The sequence below is a fragment of the Zosterops lateralis genome (assembly GCF_965231275.1).
Source record: "Zosterops lateralis genome assembly, chromosome: 4".
In the NCBI taxonomy this organism is placed as follows: domain Eukaryota; kingdom Metazoa; phylum Chordata; class Aves; order Passeriformes; family Zosteropidae; genus Zosterops; species Zosterops lateralis.
This window is the reverse complement of record NC_139765.1, coordinates 12,494,352-12,508,997: the sequence shown is the minus strand read 5'-3', so window position 1 is coordinate 12,508,997 and position 14,646 is coordinate 12,494,352. Positions and strand designations below refer to the sequence as shown.

The window sequence follows — 14,646 nt, the reverse complement described above, 5'->3', positions numbered from 1 at the left end:
AGAAAAAGTGATGCCTTTTTCAGCAGTCATTCCTTGAAATAGTTCCTTGATCTTCTGCCTAAGGCAATATTTGCAAAGAGTTAATTTGGGTGAGGCATCAAGGTGACCCTGCTGCTCCCAGATCTGTGAGCACTCATGAAAAGCACAGCCCTATTAATTCCTACAGTGAAATGTGTCAGCTGCTCTCAAGATGCCTCAGCATAGCACTGACCACATACTTCTTCCTCAGATAAATTAAAATGAAAACATCTGAAATTTTAACCACCAAGAGGAGATCTCCCCAAAGAGTTCAAAAATTTCTGTCCTACTTTCTCACCTTCTAAGCTGCCCCTTGCCCTCTCATACCTCTGCTTCCACAGCTGAGTAACTGATCTCTGAGGTCATTCCTAAAGTCAAGATTCCGCTGAGGCTCAAACACAAAGCAATCCAAAGCTCCCCTCACCTATATTTTGTGGAAAAATAAATCTGAACCACAGCAAATATATTTTTGACCAACTCAGTAACCCCACCCTGCTGTTTGAAAGTGGCTTTATTTGCCACTCATTTCCCTAACTTGCCTGGACAGTTTTTAATTGCTGCCCATAAAAGGTTTCACTTCCCCTGCAAATCATCACTCAAGGTGTCACTAGGAAACCTCTTTGCTTTGACTCCTATTGATGCGCCCAGCCCTTTTTCCAGATGGCATTTTTATTATTGCTTTAATTCCACCCTCAAGCCTTCCAGTTCTTGTATTAGAAATAATATAAATTCTCTCTGAAATATTTTCTTTTTTGTGATTGCTTCTTGCACCATGGACCACATGAATACCAGTCACAAATTTATACTTCGGAAGTTGGATCCATCCCATGATATCAGTTTACTGTTAGTCTGAAGCAATTATGTCAGTTCTGGAGACTTAAGGACTGTTTTCTCAAAATTATAAATTCCATGTCTTTAGACAAATACTTAAAATAAAACAACTTTTGACACATGGGAACCTTAGTGAACTAACTGGCTTTGTCACTACTGATGTAAGCCCAGTTACTGTGAGATAAACCAATACAAAACAATTTGAACAGCTTGCCAGATCAATGCTTACAAAAGAGCACTGGGCCAGAACTTGGAGTCTTTGGTTGTATTCCACAATTTGTCAACAACCTTGCACTAGTGGCTCCTCTGCTCATGTCCCAGCCCTTAACCCACAGTTTCCCTTGAAACAGACTTTAGATCCATGCTTGAAAACTCAATCTAGCACTGTCCCACTTCCAGCTGAAGGAAAACAGTTCCATTAAGAGCAGCCTAATCACAGGGACAGTTTAATCTGGCACAGAAAGGAAATGGATCAGATGAAATGGAGATTTTGACTCCACCAGCCCCATGCACAACACAGCCCCAAATGAGCTGTTATAACCAAACTTTACATACCATGGTTTTCCTGTATCCTAGATATTACAGGGGAGAAGGTGTGGGACATTCATTGGTCCTTGCCTTCAGTTACAGAAAAACCTGTTCAACTACAAAAGTTAATACAGACAAGACTTAATTGCCTGCCAGGTCCTGACCTTGTTTTGTTTCTGCAAGAGAAGTCACTGCTAACACAAACTGAGCAAACCTCTAACCTGGACCCTGCAGCTGCCCAGGGGCCACAGCAATGCCCTCTCTGAACAGCCAGGTATCTGCCTCTGAGGGATTTCTTGATCAAATCCTAATTTACTTTTTAATACTCCTGAAGATCTAGCCAGGGAAGTAAAAAATCTGAATTCGTATCCTATTCAACAGGTTCTTTTGAAAAATTGTCTTATGACAACTTTGTAGTTTAAGGCCACAAATTTGCAGGTATAGGACCTACATCTTAAATCACTTATACAGGGAATAATGCCATGAAGCTTTGCAACGATTTTGTGCCTTACTTTTTCTGAGGAAAAGAATATATAATATCATAGTGGGACACCTGCCACTATCTCAGGTTGCTCACAGCCTCATCCAGCCTGGCCCTGGACATTGCCAGGGATGGGGCAGCCACAGCTTCTCTGGAAAACCTGTGCCAGGGCCTCACCACTCTCACAGGAAGAATTTCTTCCTGATACACCATCTAAACCTCCTCTCTGTCAGTGTGAGGCCATTCCCCCTTGTCCTGTCACTCCAGGCCCTTGTCAAGAGTTTCTCCCCATCTTTTCTATAGGCTCCCTTCACGCTGAACAATTCCAGTTCTCTTAGCCTTTCCTCACAGGGGAGATGCTCCAATCCTTTAATCAGCCTGGCCAGCCTGACACAAATAAATTGTTACCTCCTCACCACCAAAACAAACAAAAAAAAATCATTAATTTTTCTGTATGTTATTTTGTACTTTTTTGATTTAAAGGCAATATTATTCTTTATAAATAACATGTTACAATGATAAGTAAGAATATCTACAGAGATACCTGAAAATCTTATTTGAAACTTGGACTTCCTGTATTTAGTGAAGGGATCAGCTTAACGGTTCTCACAGCAACACTAAAATTCAAAATACTTATACATCAGCTCAGGACTTAGGAAACCTGTTTGACAGAAAAGTTTGACTTACAAAGTTCTGTTTTCAACTTGGGAAGCATTATAGATGTTGCTCTACCTGATTTTTATGTGGGCAAGCCTGATGGAAAATCTCATTTTACTCCACTGAAATTCCACAAAACTCTCCACTAAACCCTGACTTTTCTGCTCTCTGTAAAGAGCCAAGCTCACTGAGCCCTGTCAAATTTGGAACAGGAATTTATGGATTGGCACCCTCAGTGCCAGACAGCAAAGCAAGGACAGTGCATTTAGCTGAAACAGAGACCACCTTAGCAAAAACTGATAACCTAAAAAAATTGTCCAAAATGTCAAAGAAAATGCCCCTAACAGGCAGCTAACCTTTTTCACTCCACATAGTTTGTTGATTTGTTTTTGTTTTCTTTTTTTAATAAAGGATTTTTTTAAACCCCAACTTTCTATGAAGACTGTAAAGTTTTATTCTTTGATCAGAAGAATGAAACTTGCTTAGTGATGCATTTGAACATTTTTTGGCATTCACAACTGAACAAAGATCTGCTCTCAGTGTTTTCAAAAGTGATATCCAGTCTTTCCTAATACATTGGTTTTGCTTCCTCTCTTTATTTATTGTTTCTGAACAGTAAAAAAATATTAGCCAAACTGAAAAGATGACTGAGAATATTTTAGCAAAACACACGAGGGAGAAGCTGAGGATATCCAAAAGTGAGAGAGCTGTAAGAGCTGGGATTTTACAAATCAAGTCAGGTATTGCGAAATTCAGGATAAAACTATACTGCTCACATCCAACTTTGCTGCCCTCTAAAGCTGCCAAGTTAAATTTTCCACATCACAGTGCTCAAAGTGACACAACTAACCAAAATTTACTCTTAAGAACTGGATTATTGTTTTTTAACTGTGGGAAGCAGGTATAAAAAGTCTGGGCTTACTAAGAATTTAAGCAGTTGTTTCCCTAATTCTGTGTGCTTTCAACTGCCCCTGCAGCACTGATTAACTTGTGTGTGTCAAGTGCAGGGAATAAAAAAGCTGTTTGAAATTCAAACAAGCCTCTAAGAGAAAATCAAGATAAGAAGCCCAAGCATTGAATCACAAGAAGTTTCTGTATTTTGAGTTTCAAATAAAGAGCCTAGTTTCAGGGTTTGTTTGTTGATTTTCCTTTTAAATGACATTGATTTTTATCTGTCAGAGGTCAAAGAACAAAAACTTGACTACTGTTTTAATATCATACAGAAAAGAGCTGGAGGAAGCTTAACTTGCTGTCAAATCACAGAATCACAGAGTGAGCTGAGTTGGAAGGCACCCACAGTGATAACCACGTCATTTGGATATGCTCTTCCATCCAGCCTCCTCCTGCCAAGTATTTTCATATAAATTTCAACCCAATATCTTCACATGCAGTAGCAATGACCTAAAGGGATATTTCAAATGAATTGCCCAGACTTTATTATAGAAGAAGATTACCGAGTACCACAATTCGTTATATCTAACTTTTTTTGTTACAAAAAGCATCAGAGGCAATCTTAAAGCTGCATTTTCTTTGTGAGGAACTGGCATTTTACCTCAGACATTCACTTGGAGAAGGTGATATAAAACATTTATTTTCCTGGACAAAGTCAAAAACCTTCAGAACAAAAAACAACTATTCAAGTATTTGAAACTTCAAAAGCCTTAGTATAGGCCTCAAACATTTGAAATATCAAAGTAAACAGGGGCAATGGCAAGCTGACTTCTTCCCTTTGAAAAGAACGAAGTTTGTCAGTAGCTTTCAGAGCTATTTTCTCTCAACAGGGGCTGCAGATCTCTTGGTAACTGCAGCTCCTGCTCCTCTTCAAGCCCCACTTCCCTTCTGACACTTGCTCTGCTCATTTGTTGTCCTAAATTCATCAACACACCTCTCTTCCTCCTTTTCATCATCCACCAAGAGAGCACTGGAAGGACAGTGGAAGCTGTTTTCCTCACATTCTTTTCTGCAGCCTATACCCCACTCCTCATGATCCTCATTCTTCTGTTACTAAGCAATGAGTAAGAATTGTTTTCAAGTTTTCAAGTCACATACTTTGGACAACGCTTTGTTTCTACTCAACAGCAATCAAAACATGCAAATGAATGAGGATAAGAGGTAGACAGAGACTGAGGCACAGAAAGAGTCACAAAACCAGCAACAAGAGCAACAAGACCATTCCTGACACAACCTTTTGGCTACCACAGAAAAAAAACAGCCCCTCAAAACTTCAAGCAGTACTTCATATCAGACGTGAATGAGTAGATTTAAACCCTGTGTTTTTCTTGTTTAACTCTGTTTCCAAAGCCTTAATTAGCAAGAATGTCATTCCTCGGTTTGTTTCGTATTTGAACTGAACTGAGGCACTAAAACCAGAAATAATTTTTACTTCTCCAGAGATAGGGAACACAAAGCAGTTGGACAGCTGAAGCTCTCCTGTGACCCTCAGGAAAAGAATCTGGAAATCATAAGAATCAGGATTCACCTTCCACGCAGATGCAGGTCAGGTTGAGGAGACTTGGTGCCCAGTGTCAGCAGAGAGAAGCTGCCCCTGCCAGGTAAAGCTGCTGCCCCCAGCAAGAGGCAGGTATCTCGACAGCCCATGAAGTCTTAGGGTGAAATCCTTCCTCAGCTTACACCTGCTAAACCTGGGCAAAACTCCAGAGGGGCAGAGAAAGACAAGCCGTCCATGCTGGAGAAGTGGCTGGAGAGAGCCCTGCAGCTCAGGAAGACTCCTGACACACATCTGCAAGACTCTTGGATTTTTTTAAAAAACAGGGATAACATGCTTTTTTTGTTTGGTTTGGTGGTTGTTTGGGGGGTTTTTTTGGCTAATTCTGTTCCCAGAAAGGTCATTTTACTTGAAACTTTCTACAGCAAACATCCAGGCATCTGCCCTGAGTCCCAAACATCAAGGTTTAGCACCATAAACAGCTGAAACGAGGACCCATGTCAGGAAGTGCTACACACCTACATAGTCGTGGAACTGCTGGTTCAAGTAATTAGATGGAATCAGATTTACAAATAACAAATGAAGATTTAAAGGAATCAATCATAAGGGAGATTATGTTCTTAATGGAATTAACATATCAATTAAAATATCTGATCAAGTGACAAAACACAGCACAGACAAGGTAAAAAGTAAACCTTGAACTACAGTTGGTTTTCTTTTCTCCATTTTGATGCCAACAGTATCAATGTGAAGGAGCTTCACCCACATCCCTTTTCTGCCACAAGAAGTAGCTGACCTTTCAAAGCAAGCAGAAACCAGACTTTAAAGTGCCGAGGACATGGCTTTGTGCTGTTGCCCAACAAACAGGCTCAGGCTCCAGCCGAGCAGCACCGGCAGTGGAGGGTTCCAAAGACCTTGCTGAGCTGTGAAGCACCTTGGCTGAGCCAAGGTCCACGTGCCCCTTGAGAAACAATCTTCCAGGCTGAGGAGGTCAGAGACTGACTGACTTCTTCCTCTGCAGTACTTTTAAAATACAGGGTAACCGTGGTTTCCAGTGACACCAAGAACCATGCAAAGGTGGTCTCATTTAATCCCCTCATTATGTAAAAGCGAGGTTAAAAAGACTTCAGGTCACACAGGGCAAACAATCTCCTCTCTATTTCCTGATTACTCCCCACACCACCTATAGCCCAGCTGAGAACCACAGAAGCTGTATGTCCTGTCTCCATCCAAAATCCAAGTCCTCTCTTATTTCCAGTTACCTCCACAGAGTTTATGGGTAAAACTCACTTCCACATCAATCTACCAGTTCTTTCCCTGACCCCCATTTTCTCTCCAATTCTGTTTGAGAATGAGCCCTTTGAACCAAGGATATTACATTTAATCATACAGCCTCATAAATCATACTGCTGTAATTAACTCTAATGTTATGTTCCCTCACACTGAGGCTGTGCTCTGTGAACAAGTAAAACTTCTGAAACAAACCAACTTCCCCTGGGGCTCATGGCCTGCTGCATTCCCCTGAGGCTGCTTTGTGGAAAGCTTTGTCTCATTGTTTATTTAAAGATGGCACTGCTGTTAGAGCATTTGAAACGAGCATCAAAATAAGGTTGTTATAAAAGCTGGAGCCGTGCCTAATTGCTGGTGAGAGTGGATAATTACAGAGGATATGAGCTTTGATATACGGATTGAATAGCAAGGTATGCAAGATACAGAGGTGTATTTATATACCTACATCTCCACTTACATGGCATTTATTGTAAGATCAATGAAAGTAGTTAATAATGCATCTAATAAAGCTTATTAGTTATCACAGAAAAGAAATACACTGTGCAGCTGAAAAGTGTACATCACCATATATTCAAAGCAGCTGCAGAATTCAGATCAGGGCTGCTGCAATAGAAAGACAACCAAGAGAACATATTCCTGAAAATGCCAATCCTACAGAGTATTAAAAAAAAAAATCAGAATCACATACTCAAAACTGTCAAATTTCATTGGTTCTATCAGTCTAGAGGATAAAATACCTAGGAAACAAAACACACAAGTACTTTTTCCCACAGAAAAACTGAAATTCATACTCCCTTTTAGGGAGTCTCTCTTTTAGGTATTATTTGATTCTTTATGAATCTTTATGAACCAAATTATGATTAATTCTAATTATACCACTCACTTTCTTCAGGCTTTTTATTCTTTTCTGAATAATTACCTTTTTCCAGCTGGCACATGAAAGAAAAATTTGCTATTAATTAAAGGACAGATAGTCTGTTCCTTAACCATAGGATGAAAACACTGCATTGATGTCCTGGACGCATCATCAATCACTAAATCTTTTCTCTTAGCACCATTCCTGAAGCCACCAAGATGACATATTTTAGCCTTTGTTATACTTGCAACATTTTGATTTATGCTGCTTCTTAAGTACTTTCTACTTAATCTTGTCTCTCCACAGAGTATGATTGACTCAACCCCTCTGTGAAGCCCAAGTTCCACAAGACAACTAATTCACAAAAACCCAGTGAAGAAGCCTGAATAAATCTGGGATATTTCGAGTAAGATAGTTCCAGCAAGCACTTCCACAAATTAAGAGAAGTTGTTTGAGAAAAATCAACATTATATCCATGGAAATGAGTCCAAAATATTTTACAACACAATTTTTGCTGCTAATTAGACATAAATCTCAGCACTCCTCGTCATCCAGGGCCATCTATCACAGAGCAGGTGGGTCCTGCTGCATGCTCCATTAATTATGTTCCAGGAGATCTCTCACTGCACATTTATGGAGGTGAGGCAGGAATGCAGCTCCCCATGGTGACTAACAGGCCCATCGTCAAACTTTCCTACAGCTGATCCTGGCCATTGTCATTACTTGTTTTTTTTTTTTTCCTCTCACCTCTCCAGGCAAGAATATTTTCTTTCCCTTATTGTACTGATAGGTGATTAATGCAGTTTTAATTGCCACCATGCATCATTGAGAGCATTCACAGCCAAAATACTGGGAAAGGTGGTCTCACCACCAGCCTAGGACAATGTGAGATCATGGGATTCATCACCTGGCCCTGCCACACATCTCCTGTGGGACATAAGGCCTCCAATGGGCAGAAGTGAAAACACACTACAAGCTAAAGAAATAAGGGAAAGCCCTACAGAATTAGCACAGTTCAATAATCCAGTACGAAACCTATCTTGCAATGACAGAATGGTACCAATGGATGTAATTGCTTTTCCCAAACACTTCCTCGACTATCAGCTCATACATCCAAAAGCATTCTCATTTTTTAAAAGGAAGGACAGCAGGTGAGGAAACCCACGTAGCCCTGAGGTTGGAAAAGCCAGACTACAAACCATCAGCACCTCAAAGCAGCATCCAAACCCAGAGGAAACCCAAAGCCAAGCAGAAAAAATTAGAGCAGGGAATTTCTTGGGCTCTCAGTACCTCAAGAATCCAAAGGTCTGCAGTAGCCAATGGGGAATGCTGAGGCCTGAAACTCTCTCCTTTACCATGATCCAGAGATGCCCCTCTCCTTGTGGGATCCACAGCCTGGAACATTCTCCTGGAGACAGATGGTTACACCTCTTCTCCCAAAACAGAGCAAAACTGCTCTCTTTTAAAATATAGACTGAGAAGCAAGAACTGGAGCAGCAGTGCCCAACTTCCTTGCTCCCATCCCACCCTACAGCACTAACCCCACATGCAGAAGAGAGGCTGAGTTTCCTCTTCTGACTAAGAGGGATCAAAGCTGAAAGCAGAGTCTTCATGCTCACATCCAACAGCTTTCCATAGCGTTGAAACTATTCACAGACAAGGAGGGTGAGAGCAAGGACACAGGCTTCTCCCACCTCCAAGAAGTGTTACAAGCTTTTGGGATCCACTTACAGGATGTACTGCCAAGCAATTCTCAAACCCTCTTTACAGAGAGAGGTGTGGAAAGGCATTCCTGCCCTCACCTAGCACCTCTCAGCATGCTCACCTGGACACAGGGCCACAGGTCCTCTGTCTCCTAAAAAGAGATGGTTTATACCTCCTAAACTACACCAGAGCAAAATTTCCACACTCAGGTTACAGTAGATATTAACCTGGCCCAACACATGATCTGGACAGCTCACCTACATCTTCCTCTTGGCTTTTAGTTTTCTGGGAACACTGAGCATGTGAAAATTTCTGCACTGGCAAGTGTGGAAAAAATACTCCAAAATTTAAGAAACAGCCTATGCTTCAAAATCTCCCTCAAAACTCATGTGTCAAGCTGGATCAACCCTTCAAGGAGTAATGTCCACTGATGTGACAGACTTGCCCTGCTTGGAGAGGTGCTGTGCACTTTTTTACCTTATTGGCCTTGCTCACGCTTTGTTTAAGAAACAATTAGCTTTTGACAGCTTAAAATAAACAGGACTCACTAGCCCTGAGCTGGATTTCAAGTTTTTGAAACAGCATGAGACTCCCAAGTGAGCTCAGTAGTGTAAGAGAGGTGCTGGGCAAACTAACCTTTCATAACAGCACCCTGAGCAACCTGAGCAAGAGTAATCAGACAAGGATTCACATAGGCCAAAGGAAGCAAGTGATCATTCCCAATCCTACCCCACTTCTCAGCCACTAGGGGCACCTTTGGAAGGTTACGCCTCCTCTTTGCAGAGATTTGCAGAGAACCTACAGGAATGCAGAAGGTGCAGGAGTTCAGCAATGCACACCAAAAGTGCGGCTGGACAAACTTTTTCCCTGAACATAAGAGGTTTTTCTGCCTCCTGTGTGCTGCAACCAGTCCAAAGGCAGCAATTGCAATAGCTGGGACAGATAACGTCACTTGGCATCACAATTTTAAATTTCAGTCCAAGCTCTTGTACCATCAGCAGAGGGGTCAGCATTCCCATTGAGTAGCCATGGAAGTTTTCCATTGGTGACTTCAAGCTTTCCAGAGCTCCTCCTCTCCAGCTTCCTGGTTCTGCAACTGCTTTTACCATACCAGGGAGCAGGGCACAAAAAAAAGCTGTGCTGAAAAGCCAACAGTGGGCACATCAGCAGTCACGAACTCCTGTCTCATCCCAGGTAGTTTTCTTGAGCTGGGTTTTCTGGCTAGAAGACAGCCTGGATAGAAAATGTTGGCTTGAGCTCACTTGTTTCTTCTAGTAAAGAGCTCCCATGTGCCCTAGGCAAGCCTGGATCTTGGCTTCTCTTCTATAAAACTGGGAGTAAATGTCCTGCCTTAACTCCAAGGGATCAGGGGAGGATCAGCACTCTGAATCCTGCGGCAGGGTGATGCCAACACATATTCAAGTGCGAGCTGTAGGAGCACCAGCCGCAGCCGGAACATCCATGACACGAGCAGGTGTTCTCAGAAAGGAGGAACACAATGAAAAGCAAAAGCACGGCACGCTCAGCTTCCTCCGGATAACAGAACCCAGCGATGAGACAAAACACCACCATCGACCAACAACAGACCGTGCCAGCAAAAAGGAAGTGCTGGGGAGAACAAGAATAAGAAACAATATCCAGCAATGAAAAGCTGCAGAAAGCAAAATTTTTCAGACAGAATTTAAACTTGTAAGAGTCAGCAAAACAAAAGATGTGAGACCACATGGGGAGTCACGGAGAGACGAGGCACCAAATTAACAAACAGAGGAACACACCATGGAAAAACACTTGTCAACAGATCAAGAGTGAACAGCAAGGATTGGATGCAATAATAAGATTTCAAAAAATATAAAAGACCTTGAAGACCAGCTCTTTTCCAGTAACAAGAGCACACCAAGTTAATTTAGACATCCGTTGTTTGCATTTTCACACCAACAGTCCCCCCCATGGCAGAGATCTCAGAACACAGGGAGCCCAACACAAACAGGAGCAATACCCAAGCACACATTAACTTGCCTTAGCAGGTTTCACTGCTACTCCGAGGGTACCAGTAACGTTTAAGCAGATATTTACTAGAGTCTGACCTGCCTTGCCAGATCACTTACAACCACGCAGCACAGGAGCTGCTTCCAGTGGCAAAGATTTCAGGACATGCCACAAAGCCACTGAAGCTCCTGCAGCGCTCCTGTAAACATCAGAGGGAATGACTGCACCCTCGGGACAGGCCACTGCAACCCGACTACAGGATGGTTATTAAAAATGTATCAATGTAAAGAAATGTATCGGTGTAGCTCAGTCATTCTGCTCCGAGGCTTTCCCTCCTGGATTCCAAAGGGTCATTTAAAGAGGTCACGGTTAATGAAAACTTGAAACAAGCAGCGTTTCAGTGAAGCAGCCACAGCTAAAATACATCTTTTCACCTCTCAAAGAGAAAGAGCTCACGGGAAGAGCATCCCCATGAAGCTAGATATCTGATTGTAAATATCTCATCACTGACAAGCAGACTGTGCTGGACACAAACCTCAAATAAAGGGATGCACATTTAGCGAGCTGATTACGACGATGAGCAAGAAATCAAAGGTTTTGCCTTTTACGTCTTTGTCAAAAATTCTCGGACGGCCAATTAAACTTAATGAATTAATAAATTAAAAGGTCGGCTATAGATAAAGACCGCAGAAGGCGTTTGAGCAGAGCAGAGAGCGGGCTCTGGTGCAGCGCCCGGGGCCGGCGCAGCCCGGCAGGAGCCCAGCGGGGATCCGGATCCGGCACCGGCACCGGCACCGCGGCCGCCTGGGCCCGGCTCGGGAACTTGTCTCATCCCCTGCCCTCCCCATCACTTCCTACTTTCCCCACTCCGCCGACAGCGCTGCCGCCCCTTCCTGTGCCGCCGCCGCCGGCGCTGCCCGCGGGCCGGCCCCACTCACCCCAGCGTGCTGATGAACCCATTGACGGAGCCCTCCGCGTACAGGGACACGATGTCCCCGATGTACAGAAAGCTGGACATGTTCTCAGACATTCTGGTTCATTTTCCAGCTGGGTTCCGCGCTCCTCCCCTTCGAGGTGGAAAAAAAAAATAAAATAAAAAATTAAAATGAAATGAAATGAGATGACAGCGATCCGTGGGGAGGCCGGGGGCTGAGGCGGGCGGCGGGGGGCTGATCGCGGCCCCGGAGGCGCCGAGCGGGCTGACAGGAGCGCGGTGCGCGGCTCGGCACGGCCCGGCCCCCGCCCGCCCCCCGCGCCTCCGCCCCGCCCGCCCGCCCGCCCCGCCCCGCGCCGGGAACCGGGAACCGGGAACCGAGCGAGCCCCGCGCCGGGAACCGGGCCGGGACCGAGCCCCGGGCGGGCCACCGAGCCCCGGGCGGGCTGCCCCGGGTTCCCCACCGGCCTGGAGAGGGGCTGCCGACACCCCCGTCAGTGATTCCTCCCGGGGCGGCGGCTGAGGGGGGCAGAGCCGGACCCGGGGCCGTGAGGGGACGGCGGCCTTTCCCGCCCCGCTGGGAGGGTGTGCTCGGCGTGGTCCCAACAGTGTCACCCTCTGCTTTATGGCTTGCAAGCTTCGGGAAGCACAACGCCTTTAGTTAATGTTTTTATGATAAGCAGACCGTGCCGCAGTGCTGTGCGGGAGTTCACCCAATCCCAGGGTGGGTCAGGCTGGAAGGAGCCCCAGTGGGTCCCCTGGTGCCATCCCCGTGCTCCGGCAGGGCCATCCCGGGCCACAGGGCACAGGACTGTGTCCAGATGACTCTGGAATATCCCCAGTGAGGAGACTCCACACCCTCTCTGGACAATCTGTTCAGGGTTCAGTCACTGCACAGGACAGAAGTTCTGCCTCATGTCCAGGTGGAACTTCCTGGGATCAGTCCCTGCCCGTTCCTCTGGTGCCATTGCTGGGCCCCCGGAGCAGAGCCTGGGCCCTGCTGGGAGCCCTCCCTGCAGACAGGGACACCCAGGGCTGAGGGCCCCTCTCACCCCGACAGCACACATTTCCGTAAGAAAATAACCACCGATTTAACAATAAAAAACCCCACCCTCAATGTAGGAAGCATTCTGAAAGCCTTTTCTGCCCAGGCCTTGTCTCCCCACGCTCACCAGAGTGGGGCTGCCAGGGCTCCTCCAGCACACCCAGCTGGAGGAGGCCATGGCTGCCACAGTGGCTGCAGCCCACGCCTTGGGGGCCAAAGGGGCTCAGGGGGATTTGGGCTACACAAACCCTCTCTGCTTCCGTTTACTGCCCAAAACCAAGGACCAGCCCACCAAACCATGCAACCAGTGTCAGACATTGGTGTTCAGTTCCAAGGTAAAGCTATCCCCAACAGGGAACACTTATTCTTAAAAATACTGTGCATTCTTTAAAGAAAAATGTGATTTTTCACTAACAGTTCTAAGAATCAAACTATTTCTACTTTTTATGATTTTTCAGGTGTAATTTACCTAATTGAGACAGCTCTCCTAGTTACAAGCAAACTCAGTGACAGTATTTGTTAAGCACTGTATTTTAAAAATATACTGTTTGGAATAAAAAGAAAAAAAAAAAGCCTGATCAAGTACTAACTCTGAAATTATAAGAATATTAATCTAGTTGCAGGAGTGTGCAGACTGCTGGTAGTGAGTAACAAGTTGAGAGTTTCATACTTAGATTTAATCTCTCAGATCTATAACTTCCAACCTTTTTGCACTTCTGAGCATAAATTTTTAAATCTGAAATTATGAGTCTCCAAATTATAAAAAAGGGTCTTGCCATTTAGATGTATGTTACGCCATTCTAGAGGTCCCTCTTTTGCTCTTTTATGGTGAATATATTGGATTTGCTTCTTTCTTTTGTACCTGCTGTGATATAAACACACCAGCAAAGACCCCTCCTATGGAGACAGCCTGAGAGAAACCTGTGAAGAAACCTTATAGCATCTTCCAGTACCTAAAAGGGGCTTACAAGAAAGATGGAGAGTGACTTTTTACAAGGGCATAGAGCAATAGGAGAAGGGAAAATGGCTTTAAACTGAAAAAGGATGGTTTTAGATTGGATATTAGGAATAATTTCTTCCCTGTGAGGGTGGTGAGGCCCTGGCAGTGTCTGGTTGCCCAGAGCAGCTGTGGCTGCCCCATCCCTGGCAGTGTCCAAGGCCAGGCTGGATGGGGCTCTGAGCAACTTGGGATAGTGGAAGGTGTCCCTGCCCATCGCAGGGGGTGGCACTGGATGGGCTTTGATGTCTCTTCCAACCCAATCCATCCTGGGATTCTGTGTACACACATACAGAGGCTCTAGATCTGACACTTCCCCACATTCTTCCAGCTCAGTCTCCCGGAGTCACCCCAGTTGTTAAATCCTCCCTGGAAAAGCCATATGAAGAAAGCAGGTGCCAGAGCCCTCATTCAGGAACCAGCCCTTGCACAGGAAGACCAAAGATGAGGCCCTTCAAACTGCCCCGAACACACAGAGCAACCCCCAAAGCTGGGCTAATTTAAAACACACCAGAATTAGAAACTGAAAGTCCAAGCAGCACAACGCAGCAGAGGGCAGAGAACCTCTGGCTCCCTGCCCACGTGCTGACTACGTGAAAAGCATTGAGCCAGGGGCCCTCCAGGAGCCACCACACAGAGGGCTCAGGTGTTTTATGTCGTGGAGATGTGGCTCTGGACAGCCTGAGCTGAGCAGCAAAGGCTTTACAATGCACTGACAATGCCCTTTACCCTCCTGACCCTGTTTATCTCAGCCATTTTATACCAGGCTCTAATGGCCTTATTAAGATACTTTAGCCAGGGTGGTTTCACATTTCCAAACAGTAAATGAAATCCTGGCATGCCTTAGATCAGTGGGAGTATTCCTGAGAATGA

At 44.8% G+C, this 14,646-nt stretch overlaps 1 protein-coding gene across 2 annotated transcripts in view; it reads right to left on the bottom strand.

Annotated features, from left to right (window-relative positions):
• The window catches only part of ITPR2 (inositol 1,4,5-trisphosphate receptor type 2), a 241,136-nt gene extending 228,764 nt beyond the window's left edge, over window positions 1-12,372 (bottom strand). Inside the window, exon 1 of one of the 2 annotated variants that reach the window (XM_083859206.1) lies at window positions 11,736-12,372. In XM_083859206.1, coding sequence (XP_083715332.1) covers window positions 11,736-11,827 — 92 coding nt within the window. In that variant the 5' untranslated portion in view covers window positions 11,828-12,372. The remainder of the gene's footprint in view (window positions 1-11,735) is intronic. The other variant, XM_083859207.1, reaches the window with a different exon arrangement.
• Window positions 12,373-14,646: the final 2,274 nt, after the last annotated feature.